This window comes from Nomascus leucogenys, chromosome 11, assembly GCF_006542625.1.
Source record: "Nomascus leucogenys isolate Asia chromosome 11, Asia_NLE_v1, whole genome shotgun sequence".
Taxonomy (NCBI): Eukaryota; Metazoa; Chordata; class Mammalia; order Primates; family Hylobatidae; genus Nomascus; species Nomascus leucogenys.
In genome coordinates this window covers 2,505,246-2,525,524 of record NC_044391.1, presented here as the reverse complement: position 1 = coordinate 2,525,524, position 20,279 = coordinate 2,505,246, and the positions used below count along the sequence as shown (strand labels likewise).

Sequence of the window (20,279 nt, the reverse complement as noted above, 5' to 3'; positions counted from 1 at the left end):
GCCAGAAAGAAAATGACAAACTTGAAAGCATGGTAAGTTTAATTTTTTTTCTTAAATCCTCTCATCTTTTGGATTCTAAGATATATGATCACTAAGAAATAAGCCTCCAAATTCTGATAAATGACTGAGAGATGACTTTGGTATTTAGAAAGTGAAAAGTAAAATTTACTATTTCTATCTCTTGGCTAGAACTGTAAAAGTAATACCCATGAAAAGAAAAGCAGTAATGTGATAAAAGGAATTGCTACCACATTATCTGTTTCAGTTGGTCATAAACAGCATTACAACCAAGACTAAAAAGTTTGTGTAAAAAATGAAAACAAATTTTCCTACATTTGAAAATAAGCATCGGTCAAAATACTGGGTTCACAATAGAGATGCAACAGAGAGCCTTTGGTCCTAAACCCTTTTTCTTTATTAAGGAAATAAATATTGATGATTGGTCTAGAGGGGAGCTTAACTGAGTTGCCATGAATTATTTAAAAATCCCAGAATATCTTCTGTTGCTTTTATAGAAGCTTGATCTACAAGTTGAAAAATCAAACTGACAGTTTGGTCTCTCGTACAAACACCCAACCTTTAGAAATGCTCTAGGCATTATAAGTACATCTTTCATGAATATAGTTTCAACAGTTCTAAAAATATCCTTTAGGAGAAGAAAAATACACCCGAAAAACAAAACCTCTTGCAAGCCATTGTTTCACACATAACAGCAGGAAACCAAACAGAATGTCTAAGCCAAAGAGATTAACACACCCAATAATAAATGTGAGCGTTAAGTAGGAAATCTTACTCATACAATTTTTGACATTAGCATAGGGTCTATGGTTTACCCCCACTTCTACAGCCACACACGGTTCCAGGGCACACTGATTTAGAGTCTAACTCCAGGACAACAAGACAGAAATTCGCCTTTTGAATGATGTGTAAACAGGCTCATTCAGTAGTGGCCCTGGGGCCAGACACAGGTGTAATTGAGCTTGCCTCAGAGACAGAAGGCAAAGCTGACAGGCAACTCCAGGAACTCTGGATATAAGAAACTAATGTAGAGTTTTGAAAGAGCTAACAATTTGTTACTCCTTCATCAGTAACTGTGGAGGTTCCAGCTATTTTAATGGTATACTATTACTATTCTATTGTTTTCAATATGTATTTAGCATTCTCAATAAACCCTATCCCATTTCTCCATATATCAAAACTTAGAGAACAAAAACATTCTATATTCTGTGGCCTCTGAGGTTCAAGTGTAGGACTGTGGCAACGATGCTTGAAATAATAACCACTTTCCATGAGTGTTCTCATCTAACTGCCCATTAAACTCCAAATAAATCTTACGATCAGCAGATATTCTACTTTTTAATAATTCAGTACAGAATCATCAACTGGTTTCATAACAAATGAGATAATAAATTCATGCTATTGTGGGCAGAAAGCTAATTTAGTAAGAAATTCCTGACAACTGAAGGAATAGGCTAAAGGAATTTTATTCTTGGTTTTCTGACATGAACAAATTATCAAGGCCAAATTCCTGCTGATTCTGAGAGAGTCCTTAATGAACAGCACAGGGGAAAAGAGACAGAAAGAAAAGCCAAGGGGTATGGCTATTGGGTCAAAAGTTATTTTCTCATCATTTTTCTTCATCCTTTATGGGTGGGGACTTAAATCAGTAACGCTGACTAATTATGTTCTACACCAAATGTAATTGAAATTTCCCTGTTCTTATCCTAACACATAATATAAACAGAACCAAAAATACCAATTGCTCTAGAATTTAGCAAATCTAATATTTCAAACTAGTGACTTTGAAAAGTCCAAAGTCCTAAGAATACCTTCGATATTTTTTAAAAGTAGAACCTTTAAATAAACTGCCAAAGATCTGTGAAATGGATGTTCTTCTATAGATAAGATACATAAATACTTTTCAAAGTAATAAACAACTGAAAAATGTAAGAAAGGCATATCTCATTTGTTACCTTGTTTTGATCTGTCCAGTAAAAGAAAAATCCCTGAGGGTCAGTCCTCAAAATAATTGGAGTAACAATAGTTGAGTCCTAGAAATGTAAGAAGAAACATGAATATCAACATATATCATTGTAGAAAAATCTATCCAGGAGTTATTTAAGAAGTAATAATTGTAGAGATTCTCCAAAGTAGTCAATTATTAAGAAAAATTTCAAAAGAAATTAGACATGGCATTTTTAACTTCATGGAATTATCCATTACGTAACTGAGGTACTTTCCTAATAATCAGAAGACTTATACATAACTTGTAAAGGAAAAAGCATTATGCATTTATTGATTAAGGTATGTTTTCTATTAAAAATCTATATTTAGTTTTTCAAATAATTTTAACACTAAACATCATTACATATTTTTATGATTACTATTAACTGAAATCCATGCTTAAGAATAGTATTTTAAATTACATTTACTCCATAAAATGATTTTTAATTGTAGTAGGGTAAAACATAGTATTTGAGCATCACTGTTTCCAAGGTAACAGTAAATAAGGCCATCTTCTACATATTCAGAAAGATATATACAAACTTGTTGCAAATTTCAATTTTACATGCTAAAATAAAACATAGGTAAATAGGCTTCTGAGTTTAAAGCATGCATAGTATAAAGCAAAACTTGCATACATTGTAATTATAATATTAAACATTTCTAAAATGTGTGTTCTTTTCTCTTAGCAATTTTCAGAAAGACATACCATATGCACAAGAAAATACGTGTTACTGGATATGGATTTTTATACTGAAACACTCAGGCCTTTGCAGGAATTGCATTTTTTAGAGAGACATAAATTGCCAGTTTTTTCAATTTTTTCATACACATAACCATAGTGTGTCATATCATCTAGCTTATTAAAAGAACTTGTAATGAAAATTAGAACTTCCAGAGATAATTTTGGCATTTGGGACTTTTTTCTTCCTAATGGGCAGAGCAGTATGAATGATTTTAATCTACATATTAAGTTTTATTGTAAGAGCCTGGTTCTGGAAGATGTTCTCTTGGGTTCAAATTCCTGCCTGTCCCATCTCGGTGCACAGCTTTACACAACTGAAAAAAGAAAGGGATAATCATCATACCTAACTCAGAAGGTTGTTGTGAGAATTAGCTAGGATAATTTGGGGTAAAGCATCTGGGCATGTTTGCCACATGAAAATGTTCATTATTATTATAGTGGATTATATTTAAAAACAGATGTATCAAAATACTAAATGTAAGTTTATCAGGATATTCTGTGTTACTGTAGTAAAATATACAGAACATAACATTTACTCTTTTTTAATATGCCTTTCAGTGGTATTACAATGCATTCACCTTGCTGTGCTGCCATCAGCACCATCCATCTTCAGAACTTTAAATCTTCCCAAATTGAAATGCCACATGCATTAAACACTAACTCCTCATTTCCTCTTCCCCCCATAACCTGGCAACCACCATTCTTACTTTCTGTATCCATGAATTTGACTACTCCAGGTAATTAAATAATTTGACTATTCTAAGTAGTTATATAAGTAAAATTATGTAATATTTGTCCTTTTGTGTTTGGTTCATTTTATTTGGCATAAAGTCCTAAAACTTAATTCAGGGAGCATGTGTCGTATCTCCTTCCTGGGTAAAGCTGAATAATATTCCATTTATGTATATGCCATGTTTTGTTTATGCATTCATCCACTGATGAATATCTAGGTTGTTTCCATCTTTTGGCTATTGCGAATAATGCTGTTATGAACATAGGGGCACAAACATCTATCTGAGTCCTTGGTTTCAGTATATACCCAGAAGTGGAATTACTGGATCATATGATAGTACTATGTTTAATTCTTTGAGGAACTGCCATTCTGTTTTATGCTGATATTCCATATATACATCCTTAACATGCAGTTTGAAAAATATCTTTTACAAGCACTGCGCTGTTGCAGGGGATTTCAGCTAGAATTTTAACATTTCCCAATTGCTTCTAAATGTCAAAAAAAGACATTTGGAAATAAACCTGATATTATAATGAAGGAATAATTTTTAAAATATTTGAGGCTTCTTTCATGAGATTGCATGCATAACAGCTCACACCAATGTTTCCAATAAATCACAGCAATATTTTCAGTCCTGTTTTGTTACTTCTAGAAGTTGGCAAAATAAAAGTTTTGACAGGCTGCACGCAGCACACATTCCCACTTCTGGAGGAATTTAGAATAAACTGTAGGTGTAACTTATCTTTTTCAGGTCAGTTCCTTTTCTTATCAGAGCATCTGACAAAATTCTAATCAAAATCTTGGTGGCAATTCCCTGCAAGGATCCCAGACAACCAAACATTTAAGTGAGCAGAATAAAACTTCTCAGGGAGGCTGAGGCAGGAGAATGGCATGAATCCGGGAGGCAGAGCTTGCAGTGAGCCAAGATTGTGCCACTGCACTCCAGCCTGGGCGACAGAGCGAGACTCCATCTCAAAAAAAAAAAAAATCTTTTCAAAATTTATATTTAGGAACACTGTTCTATGCTGCCTAGTTTGTTTCAGATACTTCCATTTCTAGCTTATTCCTTCCCCTCCTTCAAAATTAACCCTTCTTTGTTCAATGTTTTCTTGACCCCACTCTTCCGGCCACAGTTCCTGTTAGGCGATCATTTATCTCGGCTCCCTGCCCGCTTCCTTCATAATCACCTCTAACATTCCAAGATCAGCTGGAACTTGGCATTCTTGCCATGCAAAGTAGGATCTGACCCAGAAATATATGAATGTCTATTTTCAATTCCACCTGCTTGTTTTCCCACCTCCCACATAGCTGCTAGTATCTATATTCTCCCCATACCAAAGTAGCCACTCAACCCAGATCCCAAATATTCTTAATTGTCAGAACATATGCCCAGGTTTGAAACTTGAAATATATGACCACCCTTCATTGACAAAGGAGCTGCAGATGGGTTGCGACTCTTGGGACCTTTGACTGTAGAATGATGAAGACAGCTCTCAGAGAGTCTATATTTTAATCCTTTACCTCTTCATCAACATCTATAACGTGTATTTCATAAGACTGTGGTTTTGAAACTTGCATATGCATCAAGTTCACTGAGAGATCTTGTAAAAACACAGATTGCTGGGCTCTTTCACCAAAGTCCCTCATTTAGTAGCTCTGGGACGGAGTCTGAAAATCTGGACTTCTAAGAAGCTCATGGTGATGCTGATGCTGTTGGTCCAGGGGCCACACTTATAAAACCACAGATGTAGGCCTACAATGGGCGAGGCTTTGGGTCAGGAATGCGATGATGTTTACCTCCAAGAACACCTGTGACCTTAGAATGCAGGCAAACCATATCTTGTGAGTATATTGCTTCTAAGAATTCAACTCTAGTTTACTTAAACTTATATTTTTTCTGATAAATGTTTGTCTGTAAAAAAGAAAACTAATAAACATACTTCTCTTAAGTTAGTAATAGCAGATAATGTTCAGTCAATTTCTATTTGCTGCTCTTTATTTGATAGAATACGTTTTACTGTCATTCCTATATCATCAATAGTGAAGACTAATATAGTCATTAAGAAGATGTTATTTAGTAATTTACAAGAATCTCTAAAGAGTCTTTAAGCCAAATCAAAAACGATCAAGGGGCAAAGCAAAAGACCTTAACAAAACCTCGAAATCCTGAAGAATGAGAAACAACTCAGCAAGAAAACAAAGAGCCACTGGAATCAACATTAACATTACAATGATTTGCTCATCAATGCACTGATAGAAGTCAATAATAAATACTAAAGAAACTGAGACGAAATGACAAAGGCACTACTAATCCAAACTCACTTCTAATACCAGTATCCCTTTTTATAAAAATCCCTGACTGAATAGTAACTGATACATCCTCAACATTTGCTCTGAGCCAGTCACTGTGGTGAACTTCACATGGCTTTTCTCCTTTAATACTTACGACAACTTAAGAGGTAGACGCTATTATTATTCCCATTTTACAGATACCTATAGACCAAGGCTTGGGCTAAGTAACTTGCTCAAGGAAAGCCAGTTAAGCTGGTACGGGAAGCACTGGAAATTAAACCTTCAAGTACACGCTCTATAACAGTGCTTCTCAACTTTTTCCATGATTGCCCTGCAAGGGAGCCTTTTTAGGTTTTTATTTTTCTAATCATCCCCCATGACATCTCAATATTGCAGATAGGGTGAATATCTGTTTATATGCTGTATGTATAACTATGCTTTATACCAAAAAAAAAAAAAAAAAAACCAGTAAGAAGATTTTTTTTGTTCCCCAAAACCACTTTTCATTTCCTTGGAGGCGACATGGCCCCTGTTGAGAATGGATGCCCTATACTGGTGCTGTCCAATACAGGAGCTGCTGTGGCTCCCTTGTGACTACTGAGCACTTGAAATGCGACTGCTGAGACTAAGATGTGCTGCAAGATTTCAAAGACTAAGAATGGAAACAGGAATAGAAAATAGCTCTCTAATGATTTCTGACATTGATTACATGTCAAAATGGCTACACTGGATTAAGTTAAATATAGTATTCTTATTAATCCCATCTGTTTCTTTTTTGCTGGTTTTAATGAGGCTACTAGAACATTTACAAGTGTCCTATGTGGCTCACGTTATGTTTCTGTTAGGCAGGGCAACTCCAAACCTTCACAGGGACACTCTTTAACAGGGAGATTTCTCACAAAGCAATCTCAGTGCTCTTGTCACACAATTCCAGCAAGGCAGTTTATGGTTTTATCCACATATGCAGCTACCATTTAATTTTTAACATTTAAGTAGTACAAAATAAATCTAACTTATTCTCTAAGTGTCAGTTCTTCCATGTCTAACTAGAGCCGTCATGCTGCTACCCTCTGAGCTACGCTTTACCAGGCTGAGGTATGTCGCCTCAGGTTTATCGTGGCCTCCTCCCCAACAACTCACATGTTGAAGTCCTAACCCTCAGTACCTCCAAGTGTGACCGTATTTAGAGATAGGGTCTTCACAGATATGATTAAGTTAAAAGGAGGCCTTAGAGTGGGCCCTAATCCAGTATGACTGGTGTCATTATAAGAAGAGGACATCAGGACACAGGCATGTACAGAAGGAAAATGATGTGAAGATGCAGGGAGAAGCAGGCCATCTACCAGCCAAGACCAGAGGCCTGGAACACATCCTTCCCTCAGGGCCCTCAGCAGGAAGCAACCCTGCTGACACCTTTATCTCCCACTTCCTCCCAAACTGTGAGAAAATAAATTTCCGTTGTGTAATCCACCCAGGCTATGGTCCTTTGTTATGGAAATCTTAGTAAACTACTAGAAAGTATAACCCTAAACCTCAAGGCTCATATCAAGGGCCAGTCCACAGACCCATGGCACATTCCTCAGCACCACTGTCAGAAAGTCTCCTGGCCAAGCTTGACCACAATTCTCACTCCACAGCGATTCTCATGTTTTGATGGTATTACAAGAGAACACACATGAATACAGGCATGCACTTCTAAACTAATCAATACCACAGAGTCAACAGGAAAAGTAACAAGCGATGTTCCACAGGGATTGCCCAAGACTTGCATCAGGAAGCAGCAGAGCCAAATACAGCAAATAAAGACACTGGGGAGAAAACAGCTACGCAACAGACAGTTGCAAAATCAGATGTGATGCCTGTCAAACTAAACATGAGCAATACAGCCCCGACTATGAAATGAAACAAATGTAGTCTTGGATGCCAGATGAGGAATTAAGATCATTGAAGTAAAACATCCGTGTGTATCAGCATTGATGAGACTTTTCCTCCAGGAGTATGTCTACTCTGAAATTTCCCAAAATAAAGAAATTTCAGCAGAAGAGACGAAGAAGGTCCAGAGTAGAGGATGCAAAACAGTGGAGAGAAGCAACGTGAAGATACTGGCTTCCTACAGAACAAGCAGAAAAATCCCTTTTAATACAATGTAGGGAAATGTTGGAAGAATTGTTTTTCAAGTGCCATGCAAGATACTTCACATAATCCACAACAGAACCAAATAAAGGCCCAGATCCCAAATCAACCGAGGTGCTCCTGGCTTAGTGGGGGCATCAGACGAGAAAAACCAATAATTTCAATAACATATAGCTCTGGTGGGTATGCAGTGGCACCTCATTGTGTTTTTTAATTTGCATTTCTCCAATGCCTAATGATGTTAAACATCTTTTCATGTACTTATTGGCCTTTGGGGTTGCGGGGAGGGCGGTGAACTGGCCGGATACTATTAAAAGCATAGTATATCATTTATCATTTTCATCAGTGGTTCTCAACTGGGAGCAATTTTGCACCCCAGGAGACTTTCGGCAATGTCTGGAGCCAATTTTTGTTGTCACTACTGGGGGGTTTTGCCACTGACACCCAGTATCTACAGTGAGGGATGCTGCTAAATATCATATAATACACAGGCCAGACTCCACAACAAAAAATTACTGGGGCCAAATGTCAATGGCGCCAGGGTTGAAAACATGGTTTTAATGGTTTCTGGTTGACTTTATAAGTCTAAAATCCTGCAAGGACCTACGCAGTACATATGCAGGCCCTTGCCATCCAACCACATTATCTGAGCCACACTCCCCTGTGCTAATTCTGCTTCTCTCCTTCAAAATCTTGTGTTCCTTGGCTCTTTGGAATACCCACACCTGCTGTTCCCTCCACCTGACACATTCTTCTACTCATGTTGGCCTAAATCCCACTTGTCATAAATAGAATTTTCCAGGGAAACCTTCCATGCTTCCTATACTCACTTGTACTTTTTTTCCTTCATAGCAGTTATAATGAAAATAATTGTACCTCTATTTGCTTAGCATCTGTCTCCCCAATAAGGGCAGGCATGAAATCATTAATCATCATCAATCCACAACACTAGCACAATGCTTAAAAGAGACATCAGTACATTTTTAAAGTATGACTGGTGAGTGAATGGATGAAGGGGTGGAAGGTACTGCAGCAAATAAAAACAAGGAAGATTCTGAAAAACATCTGTTGGGGTTGCTGGGAGCCATGTTGCCCACAGCCATGATAAAGAAATTTCAAAGTAGTGGTGAGGGCAGAAAAAGGCTTTGGAGGGCTGAGAAGAAGTGGGTAGGAGGTGAGGACAGGGAGACAGTGACTATAAGTTACACTTGCATAGTAGAGGGAAGGAGATGAAGAAGAAGACAGTAACTAAAGGAGGAAAAGGGACTGGGGAACATTGTGTTGGTTTTGAGGTTGGGATTTTTACTAGTAAAGGCATATTGCTATGTTCTTAGGAAAGCTTCAACTGAGGGGAAACTCACATAGACCCTGTTAAAAGAAAGGGGAGTGGTGTCAGATAATAATGAAGTCAGGATTCAGAGATGCCAGGAAGGTCGAGTTCCAAAATATAAATGCAGAAGGTGAGGTATTTCTCAGGGACAGGAGGGCAGCTGGAATAATGGAGGTGGCCCAAGTACATTAAACGAGGAGTGGAGAAGGGAGGAAATTAAAAGCATCGTTCCAGGGACTTCCATTGCCTCTGTACACAAAGAATAGTGTAGGTGGAAGTTTATTATAAATCAGATTTAGAACTATGTCTTGTTACTTTTCTCACTTTAACAATAAAGCACAAGTATTCTTTTTTTTCTTTGTGAATCATTATCGTGATAGAATGTTTTCACAACCATGCATCTTTTGTTCTGTCACTCCCAACACTTCTGAATTTCTTTAAGGGCAATTTTCATTGCAATATTTGGGTGTATGGATGAGCATATTTTTCAGAAAATAGGAACTAATGGTAAAATTTAGAATATGAGAAATAAATACATTAAGCATCATGATCTTCAACCAATATTGAATTGCAGTGTAGTATACACTCAGTCTTAAGACATATTTGGACCTTAAATGAAGTCAGCAGTGTAACAACAGTGAGCTCTGCATTGCCAATAAATAGCTTCCTTCTCAAATGCACATGGAGAAATCTCATTTAAGAAGGCCACAGAGTCCCTTAGGACCCTAGAAGATTTCAGATGGAATGGAAGGACAAGGAGCAAGGTGTTCCAACCAATGCAACACAATACCTCAAAGGTCATGAAGGTCTCCTAGGAGCATGACTGCCCTCCAGGTCTGCCTCAAGGCTGCACACTCCCCTGTGTGAACCCACTGTGAGCCAAACACCAGACATTTCCTTCATTCCACAAATATCCCCTGAGCATCAGCACCTCCCAGTGCCAGGCCTATGCTCTCCCTTGGGGAAAAAAATAATAATGATAATTATAAAGCTATAGCCCTCCAGAAGTCCTGCTCTAGTTGTAATATAAACAAAGCATATCCACCTCCCTGCACAAGTAATATAGATCTGGCCTCTCAGTTGACACTGTCTTGCATTCTGCATCGTGCTTGAGAGCAGGCAACTTACCCTCTACACTTCCTTCACGCCTATCGTATTCTTATTCTTCCCATGATCCATGATTTCTATGAGAGGCCATGGGACCAGCCTTAATAGGAATCAGCAAAAGACAACATTTGCATGTATGTCGAGAAGAAGAAAAGGTGGAGTAACAGATATAAAGAGTCTTGCTGAATACAAGGTCACTTACTCGACAATGAAAAAAAGACCTTTAACACCATACCTGAATACCTGTTTTTCCACGTGCACGTTTCTACACTGACTGACTGATGTAGAATATCTTTAAAGACTATAGAGCATACATTGCCCCCTCCTTTTTTTTTTTTTTTTGTTTTGTTTTGGAGTCTCGCTCTGTCGCCCAGGCTGGAATGCAGTGGTGCGATCTTGGCTCACTGCAACCTCTGCCTGCCTCCTGGGTTTAAGTGATTCTTCTGCCTCAGCCTCCCAAGTAGTCGGGATTACAGGTGTGCACCACCACACCCAGCTAATTTTTGTATTCTAGTAGAGATGGGGTTTCATCATGTTGGCCAGGCTGGTCTTGAACTCCTGACCTAAAGTGATCCACCTGCCTTGGCTTCCCAATATGCTTGGGATTACAGGCGTGAGCCACTGCGGCTGGCCCGCCCTTTCTGTCTCAAAGCAGCGATGAGGTTTTCCAATGCTCACACATCTTGCACAGTGTAGACAAAAACGGACTGTACATACACCATGAAAAATAGCTATTTTGAAGACAATAGCTCAAAAACTGAGTTTGCAGGGATCTAAGCTTCATATGTATGAATCCTAAAAATAACAGAGATTCTTTGGAAAAGTCTATCAATCTCTTTAAACTTGTATTCATTTAGACTCTATTAAAAGTGTTTGTTGGCAATGTTTGGTGGCTCACGTCTATAATCCCAGCACTTTGGGAGGCTGAGGCGGGTGGATCACGAGGTCAGGAGTTTGAGAACAGCCTGACCAACATGGAGAAACCTTATCTCTACTAAAACTACAAAATTAGCTGGGCATGGTGGCACAAGCCTGTAATCTCAGCTACTCGGGAGGCTGAGGCAGGAGAATCGCTTGAACTGGGGGGGCAGAGGTTGCGGTGAGCCGAGATTGCGCCATTGCACTCCAGCCTGGGCAAAAAGAGCAAAACTCCATCTAAAAAAAAAAATAAAAAGTTTATTGGTTGTTGTTGTTGTTACTAAAAGGACCCTGTTTGGGGACATCATGGTAGACTGGAAAGGACACTGAATTTGGCCAGAAGACGTAGTTTTAAATTCCTATTCCAGATCTACTTAGTTATGTGTCCTTCGACAAATCACAATCACTAGCCTCGATTTACTTCTATGTGAAATGCAAAAGAAGAACGCTTGCTCTTTTTCCTACCACCCGAGGTGGTCTTAATGACTGAACAGGGGTAGGCAGGGCTGCTATATAAGCATGAATGCCTGCTATTACGACTCAGTCTGGATATGGAATTCCAGAGGAAATATTACAGCAAAACTGCATTTTACTCAACTGTAGTACTGAAGGAGAAAGCTAGGTAGGGTACTTAGATGATTATTATATTTAGGACTGAAAGCTGTGAAATCCTAGAACCACAAAAAGCCATATCAACCAGGATCTGGTGTGAGAAACAGACATTTCTCTTGAATTTTGAAGATAAAGGGACTTAATATAAATTAAGCACTTGACAGAAAAACTGGAAGGGTTGGAGGAGCAGGCTTTAGGTTGGGTCTCCATGAATGAACCCAGAACATAGCAGCACAGACCCTTGAGCAGAGCTATTGTATCTACCACCTTCAGAAAGGTGAGAAATCAAGAAGGAACTCCCGGGGTCCAAACAAAACACCAGCTTTGTTGAAGCCAAAGAAGTGTAAGCTGCCAACAGGGAGTGGCCACTGTCACCACTGCCTCTCAGAGACACTGAAGAACTATCACAGAAAGTCCCACCTCTTTTAGCATCTCAGGTATCTGTAGCAACAACCCAAAGGATGCAGGAAGTTGGCCCCTTTAATGTTTCTGCCCTCCATATCTCATATGCATGCATTTATTTGGTGGAAATATTAATTTTCAAGAAGAATGTTCATCAGAAAGGAGTCTGGTAAATGTAGCTTTAGAAGTCCAGACTTTATATTATAAGAAGTCCTACTAAGAGGATGTAGGAATTGATGCTATATGAGATTCAACCATATCCAACACAGCACACCTGAGGAGGATCACGATTGGCATCTTTAACATTTTTTGACCAGATCAATTGCTGATTTGCTCTATGGTTTTCCAGCTTCATGAGCTCATATGGCTTCTTCTATAAAATGGATTAAAATTAAATTAAATTTCCCTTACTCTTAACTATTTCATAGACAACTTCCAAAAAAATTTGTTTTTTTTAAGTGGCAAAATAATATCTTAATCTTCTAGATATCAGTGCTATATATTGATATCCATGTGACTACTTCAGGTAAATGTTTTCTTTACTAACTAATCCACTTTCTGTGATCTTGTACATTAAACGTCAATTCAGTAAAAAGAAACAGAACATTAACCAAATATTGTAAACAAAAGAAGCCCTTGAAGGCCGGGTGCGGTGGCTCACGCCTGTAATCCTAGCACTTTGGGAGGCTGAGGTGGGCGGATTACCCGAGGTCAGGAGTTCCAGACCAGCCTGGCCAACATGGCAAAACCCCCGTCTCTACTTAAAATAAAAATAAAAAAAATTAGCCAGGCATGGTGGCGTGTGCCTGTAATCCCAGATACTCTGGAGGCTGAGGCACGAGAATCGCTTGAACCCGGCGGCAGAGGTTGGCAGTGAGCCGAGATGGTGCCACTGTGCCACTGCACTCCAGCCTGGGTGACAGAGCAAGACTCTGTCTCAAAAAAAAAAAAAAAAAAAAAAAAAAAAACCTTGAAATAAAAGACAGATGTAGGATGCTTTTATTTATGTTTTAATATAAATAAAATAATTTTAATATAAATAAAAATAACTTTCTTCCAATTTTATATAATAGTTTGTTACTCAATTTATAATAATTTAGTTTCTCGATAAATGTATAGATTTAGACAATCTCAATTAATAAGTACATGCAAACCATTTTTGGAATACAAATTTAAATAAAAATTTTGAGAATTAACACATGGTAATGATAATAAAATCAAACATTAGATCTTAAAGAGATCAGAGGAAAACCAGAGAGACTCTTAAAGAACATAAGCATCCTTTATATTCTATTCCAATTAGTTAGTTCCTTTATATCCTATTTCAGTTAGTTAGTTACAAAGATCAATGGCTTTTTTATGGTCATATATGTAAATGACCTCAGAAATACGTCTATATTTCCTTTGCCTACTTACACATAGGGGCACAAGGCTCTGATTAGGGGGATCGGACATAGAACAGAGAGGGAAAAGATTAGATGGAATAGACTGTGAAATATGCCTGAGCATTTGGAATTTATGATATGATCTGAAAGGTTGCATGAACCTAATTATTAGCTCCAGTAACAAGAAGACTAATGATTTCAGTTACCAGGGGTTTGTTATTTAAGTGGAGACCCATAGCGTTAGTCAATGATTCACCATCAATCCCCTTCCATTTTCTGCTGGCACTTCTTGTTCATGATAACATGAAACAATTCTGATAAGAAAACATTTACAGGTTACCAAATCCCACATAAAAAAGTAAAATGTTCCCGTTCCATTTATACATCATTGCAGGTAAATATAACTTGAAGCTATTTATTGATAGGCTAAACTTTCAAATGAAGCTAATAGCCAGTGCAAATTATCCTCATTCACCATAGGTAGGGAAATATTAGTGTTAAGCAAGATAAGAGAGAAAACCTATGAGTGAAAATTATATTCCAGCAACAGTACTGTACTAGTCAGCTTTGCCATGCCAATAACAGCCTGTAGGCATTACATTTCCTCTGTAAATTACTAGGGTTTTGTTGAACTGTTCCCTCCTTCAGGGCACTATACCTGCTGCACTTCCCGGACTTGGGACAGACAAGAACCGAATCAACGGCCATCTAAACTGACTATAAGTCACTTTTGTTGCTATTGTTCAAGAGGATCAGTTCAGCAATAATAAAAATGCTTTAGGCTGAAGAGGTTTTTTTTAAGTTTTCATTCAAAGTAAAAATAGCTTATTAGATTAAAAACAAGCAAAACCAAACTATAAAGTTAGAAGTCAAGATAAGGGTTACCCTTAGGAGGGGATGTAGAGACTGGAAGAGAGCACTCAGGAATTCTGGGGCAAGTGATGCTGTTTCTTGATCTGGTACTGATGACATGGCAATGTTCACTTTGTGAAAATGGATCCAGCTGGACACAGGATTTGTGTGTTTTGTTGTATGCATGTTACACTGATTTTTAAAAAAGTTTCAAGTAGCTTTATTGATTTGCTTGCAAAAAAGTTATGCTCTTACACTTACATTACAGTAATTATTGACTGCCAGTGAGAAATTCTCAAAGCTCTTTGGACAAGAAAAATGGACATAACTGGGCATATTTAAGTGGCTCCTTAGAGCGCACCTGCTAGCCTTCCATTCTAAAATCCACCTTGCACTTTGTAGTTGCTCCATCCACATCAGCCAGCTACCAACTCAGAGAAGTTTCCTCCCTGTTTCCCGTAACCTTTCCAAAGTGAATGCTACTAAATTCCCACCTCGCAAACCCTTTTCCCTCTGCTCTCTCATTAATCTTGTGAGTGTCATCTTGTCATCATTTTCTTGTCATCATTTGGAAACTGGAACAGCAGATTCCACATAATGCAAAAGTTCTAAGCTTTTGTGTAGGATGCTGGGAACTGTGCAATATACTAGTATTTCTTAAATTACCTGTTTCAGCTGTGGGGGTTGGAGGTGTGGTAAAGGAGGGAGTTACTTGATTAAAAGTAACTCCAGATGGCATTAATGCAAATCCAAACTTCTGAGTCTCATCAGACTTCTCAGACAACTTAGTCTAGCAATTATTTTTCCATGTTAGAATATGCTTGTAAGACAGAACGTGCAATGTGAAATTATATACACATATATACATAAATATATTCTATATGGAATTTAAGTAAAAATAAACTTTTGGATTATTTGTAAACTGACTTGCTGTAGAGAATGGATCCTGCTCTAAATTACGTAGACTTATTTTCCGTGAAACACCTGGATTTTTAAAATAAGGTAAGAAACCTGATTTTTCTCCAAATTATAAAATCAAAACACACATTAAAGGGAATGGAAGTAAGGTCTGAATTTTTCCACTAGTAGAATAAAAAAGCCATAGAACACCTGCTAATCACCTTGATACAATTCACGTCCATCTTATTTTTGAGGGACAATAACTTTTTTTTTTTTTTTTGAGATGGAGTCTTGCTCTGTTGCCCAGGCTGGAGTGCAGTGGCGTGATCTCAGCTCAATGCAAGCTCCACCTCCCAGGTTCACGCCATTCTCCTGCCTCAGCCTCCCCAGCAGCTGGGACTGCAGACGCCTGCCACCACACCCGGCTAATTTTTTGTATTTTTAGTAGAGACGGGGTTTCACCGTGTTAGCCAGGGTGGTCTCGATCTCCTGACCTTGTGATCCACCCGCCTTGGCCTCCCAAAATGCTGGGATTACAGGCTTGAGCCACCGCGCCCGGCCAACAATAACTTTTAAAAACATGTTTTATTGAAGGTTGCCTGTATGTCAGGCTTTATACAAAGAAATGCATATGCATTCATTCATTTAAGCTCAACAGCTATTCTGAGTTAGGAGATGTTACAATTTGCATGTTACCGTTGACGAAACTGAAGTTGGGACGCATTAAGCAACCTGCCCACAGTAAGATCTGAATTTGAAAGGTAAGAATGAAGAAACAGAAAGAATAAACAAATGAAAACCCTTCCATCCCTCAGAGGTTATGGGACAGTGAGACAGAGTACTTAGGCATGGAAAACAGGGCCAAATCAGTGGTTGGGCGTCCTGTTGTACAGTTTACAGTCCTTGCTCTTTCTCTCCATGTCTTGTCCAATATAGACCAAGGCCAAGATCCAGAAGAGAGAGGAGCTTCTCTCACAATCTCCCAAGCTTCCTAGCTTAGATCAAGAAAGTAACTCTCCTTCCACTGTCTTCCTCACCAGAATTCTCCCACAATCCTTTACACCCACTTCCTACCACTAGAGCCTGCTAACAGACAAATGCAAAACAAAAGCAAAGACATGAGGTTGAATTTTTTAAATATCATTAGGTCAGTCCTTTATCTTCATGCCAAGTTCAGGAGGACACGTATAGCCTTGATGTTCAGACAATATACACCATGAGTTTTAAAATATTGAAATAGTCAAAAAACTCCAGCTACCTACCCACCCATCCACAGACCGTGGGGACTCCCAAACCTCCCCATGATCAAGCAGCAAAAACATTAGTGCCTGGCCCTGGTACAACAGGGTATCTCCAGGATCTATTACCCCCTGCTGTCTGTTGTGATTGTTTAGTGCCCATGTTAAAGCTTTTGACTATCACCCTTAAAGCATCCACAGCCTCACTGTGTCTTGGTAGGTGGCCAACAAATTATGCATGGCACTGCAACCTCTGGGTGACATCTTCCATTCCATATGGTGGTCAAGACAACAAGACCAGTGATTATAGTGCTTTAATCACTTCAGGAACAAGAGATAATTTCTTCACATCCTAAACAGCCCCAAATTCATCATTTTTGAATGTCCTGTAACATTACCACGCTTTTACACAAGAAGCAGCAAAAATACAGAGAACCTAAGTGATTTGCCTAAAGTCATGCAGCTTACTGGTGAAAGAACTAGGAGGTAAACTCAGGACTTTGATTCAAGATCTGGTTCTTTTTTGTCTTCAACACACTGTCTCACTAAGGCACAATATAAATAGCCAGATAACTTGAACTGGCTTGATTCTGGAAGGGCAGATAAGAGCTGAGAAGAGTAGAAAAGGGATGCCTGGGGAGGAAAAAGGCAACCCTAAGAAAGGCTGGGTCCCTTGTAGTCCACTGATCGGCATGAAGACCCAGAGAACCAAAGAGCCTGCAGGATAGCTCATTATATTCCAGATAACTTGACTCCTGAGTGCAGTCTAGGTTTTTTTTTTTTTTTTAAAGACCTGAAATTCTTCTGGTCTTCTCCTTAGTGCCTACGTCCTTCCTTCCAGGAGGGCTTCCTCGGAAACTCATCCTCTCTATTACCCTCAATGCATCACCCAATCTCTCTCCCATTGGTGTTTTTGATGATTTTTGTCTCCTCCACCTAGCATGTAAGGTCCGTAACAGCAGAGATTTTGTCTACTTTTTTCACCACCCCAGGATCCAGTCTAGGATTGGCAGTAATAGATGAGCAAGAAATATGTGTTACAGAAATGCACATAATGAAAGTCATCTACCTGGATATATCAAAATGTGTTTTCATAGAATATTTTCATTCTCAATGTGATGTTGGCTATTCTCTCCCAAACAAGAAATTATAGAGAATTATTTAAAATACAGTTTAGAATCATCGCTGTATACAAATCCAGAGCTTACGCTGAAACTCCCTTTTCTAAATTCTGCAAAGTCTCTTTCTCTTCCCTCTGCCCTTCACACTCTTCCTCAGTAAATCCATCATCACATCACCTCTCTATTCAAGGATCTCAGAATGGGCAAGACCATCTTATTTATTGCTGAACTGCATTTTCTTTGTCTTTTTTTTCCCCTGACACAAAGCATTTAATCTGCGTCTGAATTTATTGTTTAGATTCTATTCCATTTAAAAAACATTCAGTCCAATTAGACTGGAACAGAAAGAAGAAAAGTGTGAAGCCCATGGTAAAAAGATGTATGTTTACATCCTTGCCTACAGCATTTAATAATTGGCACGAGCTTTCAAGGAAGCTGTGGTTCATACTCCAAGTTCCGTTAGCGCTTCCAGCTGGACAAAATATAGTCACAGACGCACTCAGTTAAGTAATTGGATTCACTACCTGGAATATTTAAATTGTTTTCAGACACAGGAAAATGGCTTAAGAAGATTAAAGAAAAATACCCTAGAGGATAACAGGCTATAATTTACCAGGTGGAAAATCTTTTCGGAAAGAAGAACGCCTCATTCTCCTATAATTCCTTCTGATTAAGAGATGTATTAGTCATTTGGACTTAAATTTGCTTAGAGCCTGGCAACTCGGGTTTATTTCAGTAGGTTTTTCTTATCGAATCTTTAGAATGACACCCAGGACATAAAATTGATACCATAATGTTCTCCATCCAAAGATTCGCATGTTTTCAGCTGGATAGCTAATTTACGTGTTTTGAAGACAATTGGGGTAGAGGGGAAGGTGAAGCCATTTGAAGTCCTGGGGTCTGGGCTACACGTAAAGCATTAGAGACCCCGGCGCTGGGCTAGGCTCTGCCCTATGTGGCAAATGGTGCAGGTAAATCGTGGGGCAACCCCTCAACGTGTATATTTCAGGCAGAAGACTCCCATCAGCTCAGTTCTCAAAAGTCAGCCCTCCCCACTTGCCTGCGGGCCCATGAGCCCTCCAGGACCCCTCAAGGGCCCCCATTCTGTTCACGCCCTCCCCAGATGTGTCCCCGCAGCCCTTTTCAGGGACCCTCACTCCGGAGTCAGGCGCTGAAGTTTGGCATCAACGACCACCTGTTGGCTGGACCGTTGTGTCCTCCACCGCGTGGGCTCCCACAAAAGCGCCAAGAGGGTTCGCAATCACTAAAGTGTTTTGGACTTCAGGCCCTTCCTTCTTGAAATCGGGCAAAAGAGGTAACAGGGGGTGCGTCCGCAGGCGGAGAGGGACGCGATTTGTTCACACCAGGCGCTTTCCAGTTGGTCCCAACTTCACACTCCCTACTTTGCGAACTCTCAGGACCTGTCACCAGGCAAAGCTTGGCCCTCCCTCTCCACTGGCCCAAAAGATTTAAGACCCTCAGGGGGCGCTTGCCAGACCCAGAAAGGATGGCAACTACTAAAGCACGATGAAACAGGAGCGCGCGCAAAGCTTCTGCCCTTGGACATCCGCTTTGGTAGATGCCAACCTGTGCGCCCGAGGCGGCCCCTGCCCGCTCCCAGTGCGCCCATTGCATAACGCGCCCCTCGCCCCACCCCCACGACGCCCGCCCTGCCCGGTGCCCGAGCCAGCGCCCCGACTCGGGCCGCCCCAATACTTACATCATCCCACTTGACGAATTTGGTGCCCTTCTTGAGGCTGTCGGACACGCACACGGGCTTGAGTTGCAAGGCGTGCACTCCGGGTTGAGCCCCGGCCATCTGGGCTCATCTGGGCTCCGGGCGGCCCGGGCAAGCGCGGCAGGGACCGGGGACCGCGCGCGGGGCGCGGGGCGCGGGGCCGCGGGCTCCTTTCTCCGCTCCGGAGGCGCTCGACTCTGCTCCCCGCCGGCCTCCCGGGCCTCCCGGCCTCCGCACCTCCCTCCGGCGCAGCTCAGCAGGCAGAGCGCGCGGGGGCGCAGCGCCCGGCCATGCCCCGGGCGGGACGCGAGGTCTGGAGCCCGCGGTGGACGAGGAGCCTCGGAAGGCGAAGAGAAGCCGAGCCGGGCAGCCGAGGCTGCCAGTCGCGGCGGATTCTGCTCCTCCGCCGCCGCCGCCTCAAAGCGCACCATTCAGCACATCCTCTATACACAGAGGGAGAGAGCGAGTGACACACGCCCGGCGCCCCCCCTCCCCGCTCTTTTCCCTCCTCCCTTCTCCTCCCCCCCGCCCCCCTTCCCGCCACCCTCGCTCGCTGGGTCCTTCCTTCCCCCCGCGGCTCCCAGCCCAACTTTGCACGCTGGGTCAGGCGCCAGGAAGCGGGGACGCAGCGGCACCTCCTGGCTCCCGAGCCCCATTGCAGCCAACGCCTGCCTCCCGCATTCGCTCTGAGCATGCCCCGTGCCCTGGTTGCAGGGGTGCTAGGGGTCCCCAGGAGCCTTACGCTCTTTGGGGTTTTCTTGGGAATTTG

The 20,279-nt window shown here is 40.7% G+C and overlaps 1 protein-coding gene across 3 annotated transcripts in view; it reads right to left on the bottom strand.

Moving 5' to 3' along the window:
• PLCB1 (phospholipase C beta 1) overlaps nt 1-20,001 on the bottom strand; it is a 787,620-nt gene extending 767,619 nt beyond the window's left edge. For all 3 annotated transcript variants that reach the window (XM_030821960.1, XM_003252590.4, XM_003252589.3), the window contains exons 1-2: nt 19,493-20,001; nt 1,974-2,051 (exon numbers count right to left, since the gene is read on the bottom strand). In XM_030821960.1, the coding sequence (XP_030677820.1) occupies nt 1,974-2,051; nt 19,493-19,591 (177 nt within the window). In that variant the 5' untranslated portion in view covers nt 19,592-20,001. The remainder of the gene's footprint in view (nt 1-1,973; nt 2,052-19,492) is intronic.
• Between the last annotated feature and the right edge of the window lie 278 nt (nt 20,002-20,279).